Source organism: Triticum dicoccoides, chromosome 2B (genome assembly GCF_002162155.2).
Source record: "Triticum dicoccoides isolate Atlit2015 ecotype Zavitan chromosome 2B, WEW_v2.0, whole genome shotgun sequence".
NCBI lineage: Eukaryota > Viridiplantae > Streptophyta > Magnoliopsida > Poales > Poaceae > Triticum > Triticum dicoccoides.
The window spans coordinates 710921074-710937857 of record NC_041383.1 but is presented as its reverse complement, the minus strand read 5'-3'; the positions used below and the strand labels follow the sequence as shown (position 1 = coordinate 710937857).

Genomic DNA, 16784 nt, shown 5'->3' with positions numbered 1-16784 from the left:
AGATGCCTTTTTGGGTGTATATCAATTAATATTGAAATAAAAGCAGTAATAGATACAACATTAGACTAATTGTTGAATATTTGTGTAACTGTCGCACCCAATAAAATCTTGTAGTCAATCTCATTCAAAATGCCTATATTTCAGTATGTGTCCAATTAATGTTCGCAATAAAATGTTGCTTTAAATTCATGTTCGGATATACATCTAATTAATGTTTGGATAAACGTAGTAAAATGTTGTCATAAATGTCGTTTTAAATTCATGTATGGATATGCATCCAATTAATGTTTGCCTCCTGTAGTGATGTCTATTTAACCACCCCCATCTTGATTGTTGTGGAACCACTCACATTGCCAATTCGCCAGAGCCCCACATAATCTGACTCGTTATCTCAAGCTCCAAAGCCTCACTAACAAACCAAATTTTTCATCATCACAAAGTTTATACGCCATGAGGACAACCATTTTCCTACTCATCATTGTTGTTGTGACCGTGTATGCCATCGGTGTACCAGCCACGGGCTGTGGTGATTCGATGGGAACCCAATTGTGGAACACGACATGAGCTAATGGATGGGAACCAATCAAGAACATAAATGACAAACACATCCAGGAGCTTGGCGATTGGGCGGTGTTGGAATTCAGCAAGCATGTGAACTGCCTGCTCAAGTTCAACAAGGTGGTGAGTGGCAGACAACAACTCATGTCTGGCATGAACTACGAGCTCATCATTGATGTGACACACTTTGAGGGGAAAGATAGAAAATACAAGGCAGAGTTGCACGAGCAGGAGTTGACCAAGAAACGCCAACTTCTCTCCTTCATGATGGTGAACTAAGCGGGAGGAGGAAACTTTGTTAACAATAATTGTGTTCTTGGAATTATGTTAGCTCAATTGTTTGTCCAATAATAAATTATCATCTCGCATTGCCATGTGTTTTTAAGGATCAAACATCTACAACTTGATTATGATGAGAGAAGTAAAAGCAAACACATAATTGTGTTCTTTTCCTAGGAGAAGGAAGATTTGTTACCTTCGTTGTAAAACTCGGGAAGGTTCGTGATATTTCTCCCAGCTAGACTTGAGAATATTAATATGGATGCAAAAAACTTACAAAGACTAACAAGTGCTTCAGAATCAAAATCATATTAGTACTCATATCACTAAAATCGCGAGTTCCAGTGAAAGTCTTAATGCATTCGTACTCAATAGTTTTACCTACTATGTTACCTTTATCCATTTATCACCCTTAGTTGTTGGAAGTAATAAGATTAAGAAGATCCCAAGCTTCCTCGATAGTTTTATTATTAAAACACCCTCAGAAAGAACTATCAAGTATTTGTCTATCATGAGTGGGAAGCTTTGCATAAAAGTTACTAGCTCTTTGATAAAACTATTACTAGTAACTTTTTTCCCTCATAAAAGGTTGGGACATGCCCTCTCCCGCATAAGGCGGGAATTATATATATATAATTTCTATCAATACAAATTTTATGGAGCGAATAAAATCTCTTACAAATTTCACCACTTAGCCGTTCCCAATTCATGGCATAAATGTTTTCAAGATAATGATTTCATCTAAGAGTTTCACCCTCTATTAAGCAAGTGAATAATATTTTCTTCAAGTCATTACGAGATAACCCATTAGTTTTAAAGAGGGAACATATTTCATCAAGCGAATGAATATGATCATCAGGGTAATCTTTCTCATTTCCTGCATAGTTGTTAGCTTTGACATGTTTGATATAACCAATAGGTACTCTATAAACATCTTGTTTTTCCTTTAGTAGGTTCCTCACAAACCTTATTACCAATTGATAGGAAAGTTTCAAGTAGAGTATCAATAATATATGAAGCCATAGTGATAAAACTAGTAGAAAACAATAAAATAGCACACAGAGTAAAATGGTTTCCTTACCACTTTGAACTTACCAAAAGTGTTACAATCCCCATCAACGGCCCAAGAAAAGAGTCTGACATCCTCCAAGTCTAGGATGTCAATTGTAGATATTTTTTATAGGTAAAGTATTGATCGCACAACGAGCAGAAGGAATTGGTAAGTGCAAAAATAGCAATGATTCGCTGTAAGTACTAAAATTTGTAACATTGTAGTTGTTTGTGATGGTGGAGTTGCAACGTAATGTAAATACCAATAAAAGGTGAAAGAGTGCAGTAAGTGGCGCAATTTTAATTGTGATAAGGACAAGTCGGTTGTCTTACTTATGTGATCGAACATTCTCGAGGATGGTAGGAATATTGTGCAATGTAAATAACAATATTTTAATTGTGATTCTCATTGCTTAGTCTGCGTTGTGTCGATAGAACCTAAAGCCTATATGCTCCAAAATCTGCTAGAGTTGCCCTAGCTGCCCTCATACAGTTCTCTCTAATCATTTGGTTCTTTGTGTTTTTGCACAAACATTTTCTTGAAATGGCAAATTAAAAGCCAAGTACCTTTGTCGTTCCCCTTTGCTCGTATGAGCCGAACGACATTACATTGCGACTTTGATTTGTACGCCCCTAACCACATTGAGGTACCGAAGCTGAACATTGGTGGCAAGGTTTCGTATACATAACAAAAGTATATAGTTTTTTTCTCAGAACTCATCGAAGGCGAGTTTGAAAAATAGGATGTGGAAAGCCTGCAGCTTTGCATCCCCTCTTACCTCTCACAAACCAGACACATAAATGAGGTGATTGAGAGCACAAGCACCACAAGAGAACTCTAGTTTCTGCAATACAACACACGTTTTTCCAATGTGTAAGAACAGAGCTGAATGCTCATGGCAAACTGATGGATACAGCAAAGTGATGGATAGGTTTTGTTTGCTGCAGTAATAAATAGTCAATGGATGAGACTGAAGATACTGTGATCGATCTACAATCATCACATATATCATGACTGTTAGTATGAACAAGCCAGACACTGCAAGCTAGAAAGCTCTCCACAATTTCTTGAAAACTCTTTTTATCCATAGAAAAAAACACTAGTCAACATGTCCTGGCTAAACAATAATTGTTTGAAAAAACACTAGTCAACACAAGTTAACAATAGGCCACTGTCTCCGCATGAGAAGTGGAGTACCTTGAAAAAGATATGGAATCCAAATTGATTAGCGGCGATGTCAAATGTTAGCAGCAAAACCTAACATCATGCTAGAGAACTGATGAAGGCAGACAGAACAGAGAGCATTCTAGTATCATGGGTAAAGATGTAAATCCTGAGAGAGATGGAGGTAGGAGAGTACAATATATGGCACACCCTTGTATTTTACGTACAAAAGAAAGAGCTGAGGTTTTCAACACAAGTTTGCTTACACTGAACGAATTTTAGTGCTCCAAGTAAGCATGATAAAGTAATAACTATCTGACAAATCCCTCATCCCTGCTGCATGTAAATCCAATATTAATGCAGAATATGGTCCCCCACAAGCTCCTGAAATTGGACAGGCTTACTGAAGATACAGTGGGATGCTACAGAGAAAATACCACCAAACAAGGGTGCTTAATGAATGTTGTTTAACCTGCAGAATATTGTCCAAGAGCATAACCGTTGACTCCGCGCCTCTGCCTGCTCTCACGTAAGGTTTCTGTTTCAGTTTCCAAAGGCTTCAGTTTCAATGTACAATTATTTTGAGTCATCAGTTACAGAAGAGCATTCAGAGCCGTATGAATCTGCAGAACGCTACACAAATACACAGGCCATCGAATTGTTGTAAAGCAATACTCGGGTTGGCAAAGACAACTTCTATGATGATTTAGTAAAGTTACGGGAGTTTAGTTAATTACCCAAAATAACGGATTAATATGGAGTATAAAGGCAAAACTACTGACAACTCCTATGATTCAGTAATTTTGCCATTACCTTCTTTGCTGATCTCCTTCTTAACAGTTTATTTTCACTACATTCACAATTGCTCTTGATCTCTAAAAGAACTAATATTTATTTCAATGTTTGTGTTTATTTTATTTAAGAATTAGCAATCAGTATTACTCTTGTCGGCATGAGTGTCAAGCTGAACACAGTCATACAAAGGTTCAGGAACCTGATACATCCAGGTCTTTACAACATTAGCCGGAGAAGCTAATTTGGCCGCATAATACGGTGTCATTAGCCTTCCTTTTAACATGATACGCTTCAGTTTCTACTTAACTCCTGAATTTGAAACAATCTCACCCTTTTGCCTTCTGATTTGTAAGAAGAGAATCGAATACTCGACAAAGTGAGTTCTTATTACATTGGTTGCATAATACAGTCGTTGGATGATAATACTGGAGAAAATGAACTCCATCTACAATCATCACAGGCTGATGCTGCACCAAATCAGAAGTCGAGCAAGTCTGAAAAATCGAAGGCTTTGAGTGCCTCCTTGCGTGCTGCTTCGTTCATTGCTTCCATCTCCTGTTGATGGCGCAGGTACTCATCATCCACCTCGACGTAGCCATTCTTGGCGTACTCGGTGCGGACCCAGGCCTGGAATTCCCTGAAATCCTCTCCAATCTCGTAGAAAAAGCGCACGACGTTGTAGAAGCTCACCACGTCCTCGTCCATCTCCTCTTCCGGCGAAGGAATCAGGGCAGGGTTGTGGCGCTTCAGGGCCTTGTACTCGGGAGGGAGAGAGTCGTCATCCATCTCCTTGGTTAGGATGGAATCCACCTCCTCCTGCGGCAGCCTCGTCATCTTTCTCTCCGGAGCCTCCTCGCGCCTGGCTGCCGCCGCCGTCGCCGGTGTGGCTCCCTGCCCCAACTCAGAGCAGTCGATCCCGGCTGTTTTCCTTCTGATGGAGCAGACCTCCAGTGGAGATTCGTCGCCTTCTGGTGCCTCCTCTGCTTTCCTTTTGGTTCCCTTCTTCTCCTTCAGATCTTGACCGCCATGCTGCTGGCACCGCTTCAGCACACACACATCGCCGGCGGTCACAGCTGCCTTAGCCGCCATGCGTCTGGTGGTGCGCCGCTACTTCCTCGCCGGCCGTCGATCTCCCGCGGTTCGCCTCGACTAACCGACCTCGCCGCCAAAATTGGGGAGAATTTGATCGAGGAAACCTAGCTTCCAATTTGGGGGACGCTGGAACAGATGTTGTCTGGGCATTATAAAGGCCGAAGCTTTTAATTCCGTTCTATTTCGGCTCCGGTCGATGACGACGAGTGGGAGTCGAAATCAATCGAGCTCGGATTGGAGGCGAGCTGAATTGATTTCGGGCCCATGGTTTGCCGCGTCGCCCAAACAAAAGTGAATTTACATCTTTTTCTCAAAACAAATTCAAGGCCACTCCTATTTGACGCGTAGGTTGCCAAAAAGCCAGCTGGCCCGAGGTTTGGTGAAGGTTCTAGAATCTTCCAAGAAACGGTTTTCTCGTTTTTTCTTCCGGTTTTTTTAATTTCTTTGTCCTTTTCCTTCTTTTTTTCATTGTTCGTGACTGCTCTGCTTTCGTTTTTCTCTTTTTTTTCATTCTTTCTTTATTTCTTCGTTTTCTTTTTCTTTTTTGTACGTCTTTCAAATTTGCGAACATATTTTCTCAGATTGAAAACATTATTTGCACTCCTGAACATTTTTCAAAATCAGGAATATTTTCAAATCTGTGAAGATTTTTTTTTACAAATTCGTGAATTTTGGTTTAATTGCAGAACATTTTATAAAAAATATCTAACATTTTTGGAACAAGTGAACTTCTTCGCAAATTCATGAACATTTTTAAAATCATCAATATTTTTTTAAATCATGATTGTTTTTTGAAAACATGAACATTTTTTAATTAATGATATTTTTAAAAATCATGAACATTTTTCAAATTCACGAATATTTATTTAAATTGCGTATATTTTTTGGAACACGTAACCATTTTTTGAAATTTGAGAACAAATTTTGAAATTCATGAACTTTTTTCTTCTAGACAAACATTTTTTGAGTTACTTATTACTTCTTGAAAACAACAAAAATATTTGAATTTCGTAAACATTTTTTTATAATTTTGGAACATTTTTCTAAATTCTCGAACATTTTTTAGAAGAAAAAAGGGCATGGTCGGCAAGATCCGTACCTGTGCGGGCAAAGCCCACATGGTTTCTAGTCATGCCCGATAGCCACTCCGGCACGACCACTTGCTCTTCTCGAACATTTTTTGAATATTGTGAACATTTTTGTAGAAATTCCTAGGTGGCCGGAACAAAAGCAATACTCTGACTTGTGCTCACCGTCACCGGCCGGCATGGCGGCAACGCAAGGCCTATACAAAGAGCGTCCGCTGTACAAGGACGCGTCGGCGCCGGTGGAGGCGCGCGTGCACGACCTGCCGGTCTGCATGACGCTGCAGGAGAAGGCATGCGATGGCCCAGATCGAGCTCTCTGTGGCGTCGCCCCGCGCCCTCACGGAGCTCGGCGTCGGCAGCCTCCTCAACGGCGGCGGCAGTCCGCCCTGGGAACGCGCATCCCTGTCCGACTGGGTTGGTATGGTCGACGGCATGCAGCGCCTCGCCCTCTCGTCCCGCCTCGGCGTCCCCATCATCTACGGCATCGATGCCGTCCACGGCAACAACAATGTCATTGGCGCCACCATTTTCTCCGACAACGTCGGCCTCGGAGCCTCCAGGCACATTACATACCGATCGACCACGTTGAGCAATATAGTAGCTTTTTGTACGTTTACTATGTTGACCACGCCCTACATACATGCTCCATTCATTTCCTGCAGGGACCCGGAGCTTGTGCGAAAGGGCAAACCTTATTTGACGCTGGTTAGCGTCAGAATGTTCTGCTTTCGCTCAGGGAGCCATCGGTTAGGCCGGCCCATGTACGGGATTAGCGTTTACTGTTCGATGCGTTGCTGCCGCTTCCTTCTCTATTTCTTGCGGGGTTTTTTTCGTTTTTCTTCTACGATTTTTCTTCCAGTGTTTTCGCTGTTTTGCCTGGTTTTCAGTTGTTTTCTTCCTGTTTTTTATTTTTCTTTTTTGGTTCCTTTTTTCTTTTATGTTTCCTTTTTATTTTCTCTTGCTATTTTCTTCTCTTTATTGCGCATTATATAAAAAGTTCACTGCATGTTACAAAAATCTTCATGATATTAGGAAAATGTTCATCGTATATTATGAAATAGTGCATCTTGCATTCTAAAATTGTTCATCGTGTGTTACAAAAATGTTCATAGTATATTATGAAATTGTTCAACATATATTAAAAAAGTTCATTGCGTATTTAAAATTTGTTCATCATATATAAAAAATTTGTTCAACGTATACTACAAAATGTTCAGTTGTGTATTTTAAAATTTTCAAGTGTTTGTTTTAAAAAAGTTCTCTATATTTTAAAGTTTGTTCAACGCATATTATAAAAATATTTTATTTTAAAAAATAACATGATTTGCCGCTGCCTTTTATACTTTGAGGCAAGCACTGCAATTTTATCGTTGTAGGTAGCTAGCACGGCTGGTTGGCTCCCTTGGATCCAGAATGAGGTCCGCAGTTCGATCCCAACTTGTGCGCCTCAATTTCGAATTTTTGCTCGACGCGTGCTTATTGGGCCGGCCCGTTTGCGCTTCGCTTCAACGAAGCCGCGTCGCTCGGACGCTCACGGGCGGCGTATAGGAGCTCTCGTGCAAAAGGTCGGCGAGGCAACAACGCTCGAGGTTCATGCCACCGGCATGCACTGGACCTTTGCCCCCTACGTCGCAGTGAGTCAAGCTCAAACCTTCGTGTTGACACATGAACACGTCACCGTGTACCTTCAACACCGAAGATGGTGCACCGCAGCTCATGTTGAAGGAGACCCGACCGGAAGCGCGGTACACAAGCAATCCGACGGGCGCTTTTGTAGATCCAAAACCCACACGCCCGCGAGGGACCCCGTCAGGGCGCGCATCGTCTATGAGCTGCACTAGGTCGGCCTGACCGCCCCTAGGGCCTCGAGGTTCGCCGCCCTGCAACAAGCAGAATGAATAAAGAACGAGGAAGAAGAAGAACAAAGGGAAAAGATTAAAGTAAAGTTAAAAAGAGGTAGGTGAATTGATCGATTGTGCGTTGTTCAATCGGCATCACCTCTCATCAATTTATGAGACAGCTGGACATCCTGTACAAAAAAAGGATTGCAAATCACTTCCAAATCTTTCCAAAATTAACCGAATTCGGATTTAGGTAAGTCTAGAACAACAACTCGGTTTTTAGATCCTACAGGCCACAAACAACCTCGGATGAAGATGAGCCCAAAAGAAAATTTGTCCATTTCAACGAGACGAACAACTTTTGTGTTGAACGTTGTTCGATTCAGAGCCGTCTTGAGGGCCGAACAGCTTGCGCGACCCATCAGACATTAATGAGGCATTTGTGTGCTCCCTCGCGCCATATTTTGCCTCGTGGAGTCGTGGTAGAGCCGCACTCTGATGGCTATAACTTTTGTATAGGAACTTGGATTAAGATGATTTTTATATCAAAATCAATTATTTCGACGAGACGAAGACAATTCATGTAGAAAGTTTTCTCGTTTGAGGCTTCCCTTGAGGCGTAATCGGCCGAACCATGCTCTGGATATAAAATCTCAGTGCTTTGAGCATAGTTCGGCCCTCGAGATGGGATCGGATGGTGATGACCCAAACTTCAAAGATGTTCACCTTGACAATACGAAACTTTTTCATGTACATCACTTCTTCATTTGAAGCCACTTTAATTAAGCTGTTGACCATACCAAAATCTGGTGTCAACACATACCCCCCAGTTTTTCGGCAAAACTTGTATGCCGAAAAATAACTTACACGGAGTTTTTTCTAAGCACGATGTCAACACTGCATCGGCCATTTTGTACGTGCTTTTGACGATAAGTATATATTGGCCATTTTATTTCTTAGAGCGATAATTGTGTATCGGCTATTTAGATTAGCAACAAAAGTTAAGCTAATCAAACGCATTTTGTTTTTATTGACACCTCTCTCTCTCTCTCTAAGCATGTGGACATGTTTTTCGATATCGGGTTTCTCTTGAGTAAAAGCAAGGTATAAACTTGAGAGAGTTGATACGTCCATTTTACATCATGTTTTCCTATTGTTATTTATAATGTTTTTATGCATAATAATGCTTTATGGAGTAATTCTAATGCATGTTATCTCATAATATGCAAGGTTTACACAAAGAGGGAGAATTCCGGCAGATGGAATTCTGGACCTGGAAAAGCTACATCAGAGTCACCTATTCCGCACATCTCCAAATGAGCTGAAAATTTATAGAGAATTGTTTTGAAATATATAAAAGAATATTGGAGCAAATAACTATCAGAGGGGACCCACCAGGTGGGCACAACCCACCTGGGCGCGCCATGGAGCGCATGCGTGATGTCTAGTACGCAACTTTATTCTTGTAGACTCGTGTTGGGCCTCCAAGCACATAATTTTGTAGCACAGTAGCACTTTTCCCTCAAGTGGGTGACTTAAGATCAATCCATGGGAGGTGTAGGATGAAGATGGTCTCTCTCAAACAACCCTGCAACCAAATAATAAAAAAGTCTCTTGTATCCTCAACACACCAAATACAATGGTAATTTATATAGGTGCACTAGTTCGGTGAAGAGATGGCGATACAAGTGTAATATGGATAGTAGATATTGGTTTTTATAGTAAGAACAATAAATAACAGCAAGGTAGCAATTGATAAAACTGAGCACAAACAGTATTGCAATGCTTGAAAATGAGGCCTAGGGTCCGTACTTTCGCTAGTGCAATCTCTCAACAATGCTAATCTAATTGGATCATATAACCATCCCTCAACATGCGATGAAGAATCACTCCAAAGTTCGTATCTAGCGGAGAATATAAGAAGAAATTGTTTGTAGATATTCTTTCCGATCGATATATCCAAGAGTTCGTACTAAAATAACACCAAGTTATTCTTTCCGATGGATCTATCAAGAGTTCGTACTAAAATAACACTAAGTTATTCTTTTCGACCGATCTATCAAGAGTTCATACTAAAATAACACCAAAGCAAATTCAGATTCATAATAATCAATCAAACACAAAGAACCTCAAAGAGTGCCCAAGATTTCTACCGAGAAACAAAAGACAAGAACGTGCATCAACCCATATGCATAGATTACCCCAATGTCACCTAGGGAATCCGCGATTTGAGTGCCAAAACATATCTCAAGTGAATTGATATAATACCCCATTGTCACCACGGGTATTCATATGCAAGACATACATCAAGTGTTCTCAAATTCATAAAAGTATTCAATCCGATAAAACAAAATCTCAAAGGGAAAACTCAATTCATAACAAGATAGAGAGGGGGAAACACCATATGATCCAACTATATTAACAAAGCCCGCGATACATCAAGATCGTGCCATCTCAAAAACACGAGAGAGAGAGAGAGAGAGAGAGAGAGAGAGAGAGAGAGATTAAACACATAGCTACTGGTAAAAACCCTCAACCCCGAGGGTAGACTACTCCCTCCTCATCATGGTGGCCGCCGAGATGATGAAGATGGCCACCGGTGATGATTTTCCCCTCCGGCAGGGTGCCGGAACAGGGTCTAGATTGGTTTTCATGGACACAGAGGCTTGTGGTGGCGGAACTTCCGATCTAGGGTTACCCCAAGGGTTTTTGGAATATTGGACGATTTATAGGGCGAAGAGGCGGTGTGGGAGGCCACCGAGGTGGGCACAACCCACCTAGGGCGCGCCATGGTGGGTTGTGCCCCCCTCGGGGCTCCCCTCTGGCACTTCTTTAGCCCATTGGATGTCTTCTGGTCCAAAAAAATCTCGAAAAAGTTTCGCTGTGTTTGGACTCCGTTTGGTATTGATTTTCTGCGATGGAAAAAACAAGCAAAAAACAGCAACCGGCACTGGGCACTATATCAATAGGTTAGTCCCAAAAAATGATATAAAGTTGCTATAAATGATTATAAAACATCCAAGAATGATAATATAACAGCATGAATACTTCATAAATTATAGATACGTTGGAGACTTATCAAGGCGCGTCCTGGTGGCTTGTGCCCCCTCGGCCCACCTTTGGTGCCCATTTTCTGGTATAAAAGTCGTTTTGACCTAGAAAAAAAATCAAAGGAGGACTTTCGGGACGAAGCGCCGCCATCTCAAGGCGAAACTTGGGCAGGAGCACTTTTGCCCTCCGGCGGAGCGATTCCGCGAAGGGAACTTCCCTCCCGGAGGAGGAAATCATCGCTATCGTCATCACCAACAACTCTCCCATATTTGGGAGGGCCATCTCCATCAACATCTTCAACAACACCATCTCCTCTCAAACCCTAGTTCATCTCTTGTGTTCAATCTTTGTACCAGAACCTTAGATTGGTGCTTGTGGGTGGCTAGTAGTGTTGATTACATCTTGTAGTTGATTACTATATGGTTTATTTGGTGGAAGATTATATGTTCAGATCCATTCTGCTATTTAATATCCCTCTAATCTTGAACATGATTATCATTTGTGAGTAGTTACTTTTGTTCTTAAAGTCACGGGAGAAGTCATGTTGCAAGTAATCATGTGAACTTGATATGTGTTCGATATTTTAATGATATGCATGTTGTGATTCCCTTAGTGGTGTCATGTGAACGTCGACTACATGACACTTCACCTTATTAGGGCCTAAGGGAATGTATTGTGGAGTATGATAACCCACAAGTATATGGGATCGCAACAGTTTTTTAGGGTAGAGTATTCAACCCAAATTTATAGATTCGACACAAGGGAAGCGAAAGAATATTTGCAAGTATTAGCAGCTGAGTTGTCAATTCAACCACACCTGAAGATTAATTATCTGCAGCAAAGTGATCAGTAGCAAATTAGTATGACAGTTTTGATAGTAGTAGCAACAGCAATAGTAACAGTAGCAATGATAGCAGTAGTTTTGTAGCAAGCGCAATAGTAACAATAGCAGTAGTAACTTAGCAGCAACAATATGTAGGAAAATCGTAGGCATTGGATCGGCGATTCGTTGGATGATATTCATCATGAGACAATCATAATCTAGGGCGATACGGCACTAGCTCTAGTTCATAAATATAATGTAGGCATGTATTCCGTAAATAGTCATGCGTGCTTATGGAAAGAACTTGCATGCCATCTTTTGTCCTACCCTCCTGTGGAAGCGGGTTCCTATTGGAAATTAAGGGATATTAATGCCTCCTTTTAATAGAGAACCGGAACGAAGCATTAGCATACAGTGAATATATGAACTCCTCAAACTACGGTCATCACCGGAAGTGGTCCCGACTATTGTCATTCCGGGGTTGCTAGATCATAACATGTAGTAGGTGACTATAACTTGCAAGATTGGATCTAGAACATATATATAATGGTGATAACATAGACAATTACGATCTGAAAACATGGCACCTGGGCCCAAAGTGACAAGCATTAAGCATGGCAAAGTCATAGAAACATCAATCTTAGAACATAATGGATACTAGGGATCAAGCCCTAACAAAACTAACTCGATTACATGATGAATCTCATCCAACTCCTCACTAACCAGCGAGCCTACGAAGGGATTACTCACTCCCGACGGGGAGCATCATGGAATTGGCGATGGAGAAGGGTTGGTGATGACGAAGATGAAAGATCCCCCTCTCCGGAGCCCCAAACGGACTCCGGATCAGGCCTCCCGATGAAGAACAGGAGACGGTGGCGCCTCCGTCTTGTGAAATGCGATAATTCATTCTCCCCTTTTTTGGAAAAATAGAATTTTATAGCGTCGGTTTCAGGGTCTGCAGGGCCACCAGGTGGGGACAACCCACCTGGGCGCTTGTGGAGAGGGTGGCGTGCCCTGGTGAGTTGTGCCCACCCAGGTGCCCCCCTTCGGTGGTTCTTGGCTCCAGAAATTATCTTTTATTGTATAAAAAATCCTCGCAAAGTTTCATTCCATTCCGAGAACTTTTATTTCTGCACAAAAACAACACCATGGTAGTTCTCCTGAAAACAGCGTTTGTTCAGGTTAGTTTCATTAAAATCATGCAAATTAGAGTCCAAAACAAGGGGAAAAGCGTTAGGAAAAGTAGATACGATGGAGATGTATCAGAGTAGTTATTAGATGATGAGTTGCTAGAGTGACAAAATCTTAAACCCTAGTTTATGCGCTACTTCGTAAGGGGCCGATTTGGATCCAAAAGTTTAATGCTATGGTTAGATTTTATCTTAATATTTTTCTCGTAGTTGCGGATGCTTGCGAGGGGGTTAATTATAAGTAGGAGGTTTGTTCAAGTAAGAACAACACCTAGGCACCGATCCACCCACATACCAAATTATCAAAGTAGCGAACATGAATCCAGCCAACATGATGAAAGTGATATGGTGAAATTCCCAGGCGCCCTCGAGAACGCTTTGCTTATTATTAGAGACCGTCTTGCCCTATCCTTTGCCTTAAAAGGATTGGGCTATCTTGCTGCATTTCATTTACCATTACCGTTACTTTCTTGTTACAAATTATCTTGCTACCAAACTACTTATTACCAACAATTTTAGTGCTTGTAGACATTACCTTGCTGAAAACTGCTTGTCATTTCCTTCTGCTCCTCATTGGGTTCGACGACACTCTTACTTATCGAAAGGACTACGATTGATCCCCTATGCTTGTGGGTCATCAGTGGACAATAGCTTGCCATGGTGATAGTGGAAATATTACTCCTGGTAAGCAAATAATTTTAACTCCAGGAGAATATATTACACACAACCTCACATTTAATTTGAGTGACACTTACAATCATTTGTTTCCTATTATAAAAATCATTCTCTTTGGAAATTCTAGGTTGGATGATTAGTAGTTAAGGATAAATTATGACCCATTTTCAAGTACCATGTTGCATACACAGATGTGAAATTGTTGTTTAGAAATTGAAGCATAAGTTGTTTGCGTTGGAACATACTGTGCAGGGGTTGTTTCGGAATTGTTTCATTTTATTTATTAAAAATACGTTCTAGTTTAGTCCGCACTATGATGTAGGAGTTAATCAAGCTATCAAAACAAATAGGTACAAGCATATTAGAGGCCATACAAGAATCTATATATGGAAGTGGAAACCAAAGTTATGTATGAAGGATGCCCAATAGATGCTACCATTGAAACGGGCAAAATTTCTTATGTAGTTGTTGTAGTGGTGAGGTTCCCTATGCAGAAAGCTTGGGGGGTGATGGAACCGACCTTAGTATTCCATTAAATGGTTCTGATCTTATTACTCATGTTGCTAGTAAAGTCCCTACCCTAGTGATTGTTATTTCTGGAAGGCCCTTGGTTATTGAGCCGCGAGTTGTTTAGAAGGTAGATGCTCTAGTTGCTTCTTGGCTTCCTGGAAGTGAGGGCATGGGAGTTGCTGATTACCTCTTTGGAGACCATGATTTTGTGGGCATGTTGCCTATAACTTGGTTTAGATATGATGATCAACTACCTACAAATAGTGCAGGTGCTGACTATGATCCATTATTTCCTTTTGGATATGAGCTGAAATGTTCAAAAGCCTTGGAGATTTAGCATGATGTCAGGAAATATTTGTTGGTCATACATTTGAATTGCCAGAATATTGTTACATATGTGTGTTGTATAGTTGAGTATTGTGTTATGTACAAGAGAAATAAAGTCATGTTGTCGATTACATGGTATAAGGTCTTCAAGACATAATTTGCCTGTTACTACTTCTACTATAAGTATATCATTTCTAATACTTGAATTTAACTAGGTACAACTCGCTGCCAAATTATATGGCCCTTGAATTTGCTAGAGCATGAACAAGGTGACCTGTTAGTCTGTTATTTTAAGCCATGAATTGTAGAACAACTGTTCCATGACCTTCCTTTATAAATTAAAAAAAATCATATATACATAATAAGGAAGAGGATGAAAGATACAAAGTACAACAAAATCACCCAATGGTAGTTCTAGGGATCATCATGATAAAAAAAGGTGAAAATCAATTCTAGACACCATCATCAAAGATGGTAATCGATCCACCTATGCAAGCTCTCAGTATATTTTCTCTTGAGCCGATGACCTAGCAAAGTAAGGTCCTAATGTAGGCATTTCCAAGCAGTGATTGTTGGGGCTTCATTTTTCAATATGTTTTTATTTCTTTGGATATTCCAACATCCCAGGTAATACTATCCATTTTTTGTGTCTAATTAGTATATTTCCGGATGCCTTTTTGGGTGTATTTTGAATCATGACTAATATTTGAATAGAAAGGTAATAATTGATGCAACATGACTAATATTTGAATAGAAGTGTAATACTATTTAACTCACGTCATAGAACAAGTTACTACTCAAACATCGATACAAGGATGTCATAAATCATTAGAGGTTAAATAAGTGGTTTTGATTTTTTTTACTATCCGACCCTTTTGATTACTGCCACACATTATGCGGCGGAGTATATACTAGCTACCTCGATAGTCAACAGTAGTATAGCACCTAGTCCAGGTTCACTGACAACTCTTACCTGACAAGTGGCTACTACCACCTTCTCTAGCGGTAGAGCATATTAGCCTACACTTTTTAAGATTTTTCCCATTTCTTTGACCCAAATATTCCAACATTCCAGGATAATACTATCCATTCCAATTAAATTTTTAATCTGAGTAGTCTCCTTCTAGATGCCTTTTTGGGTGTATATCAATTAATACTGAAATAAAAGTAGTAATAGATACAACATTAGACTAATTGTTGAATATTTGTCTAACCGTCACACCCAATAAAATCTTGCGGTCAATCTCATTCAAAATGCCTATGTTTCGGTATGTGTCCAATTAATGTACGCAGTAAAATGTTGTTTTAAATTAAGTATCGGATATGCATCTAATTAATGTTTGGATAAACGTAGTAAAATGTTGTAATAAATGTCATTTTAAATTCATGTTTGGATATGCATCCAAGTAATGTTTGCCTCTTGTAGTGATGTCTGTTTAACCACCCCCATCTCGATTGTTGTGGAACCACTCACATTGCCAGTTCACCAGAGCCCCACATAAACTGACTCGTTATATCAAGCTCCAAAACCTCACTAGCAAACCAAAATTTTCATCATCGCAAAGTTTATACACCATGAGGACAACCAGTTTCCTACTCATTGTTGTTGTTGTGATCGTGTATGCCATCGGTGTACCAGCCACGGGCTGTGGTGAATCGATGGGAACCCGATTGTGGAACACGACAGGAGCTAATGGATGGGAACCAATCAAGAACATAAATGACAAACACATCCATGAGCTTGGCAATTGGGCGGTGTTGGAATTCAGCAAGCGTGTGAACTGCCTGGTCAAGTTCAACAAGGTGGTGAGTGGCAGACAACAACTCATGTCTGGCATGAACTATGAGCTCATCATTGATGTGACACACTTTGAGGGGAAAGATGGAAAATACAAGGCAGAGTTGCATGAGCAGGAGTTGACCAAGAAACGCCAACTTCTCTCCTTCATGAAGGTGAACTAAGCGGGAGGAGGAAACTTTGTTAACAATAATTGTGTTCTTGGAATTATGTTAGCTCAATTGTTTGTCCAATAATAAATTATCATCTCGCATTGCCATGTGTTTTTAAGGATCAAACATCTACAACTTGATTATGATGAGAAGTAAAAGCAAACACATATATAATTGTGTTCTTTTCCAAGGAGAAGGAAGATTTGTTACCTTCGTTGTAAAACTTAGGAAGGTTCATGATATTTCTCCCAGCTAGACTTAAGAATGTTAATATGGATGCAAAAAACGTACAAAGACTAACAAGTGCTTCGGAATCAAAACCATATTAGTACTCATATCACTAAATTCGCGAGTTCCAGTGAAAGTCTTAATGCATTCGTACTCAAT

The 16784-nt window shown here is 40.4% G+C and overlaps 1 protein-coding gene and 1 pseudogene across 1 annotated transcript; both read left to right on the top strand.

Annotated features, from left to right (window-relative positions):
* The first annotated feature begins 6206 nt into the window (after positions 1-6206).
* On the top strand, positions 6207-14457 carry LOC119361230 (annotated as a pseudogene).
* Positions 14458-15940: 1483 nt separating this feature from the next.
* LOC119368442 (putative cysteine proteinase inhibitor 7) lies at positions 15941-16498 on the top strand. Its single transcript, XM_037633704.1, has one exon. It carries the CDS (start codon positions 16023-16025, stop codon positions 16407-16409), a length of 387 nt encoding a protein of 128 aa, XP_037489601.1. The 5' UTR covers positions 15941-16022; the 3' UTR covers positions 16410-16498.
* Positions 16499-16784: the final 286 nt, after the last annotated feature.

Bases quoted from the DNA above. Each gene is read 5' to 3' on its own strand.
- LOC119368442 (XM_037633704.1), top strand. From the start codon at position 16,023: ATGAGGACAACCAGTTTCCTACTCATTGTTGTTGTTGTGATCGTGTAT.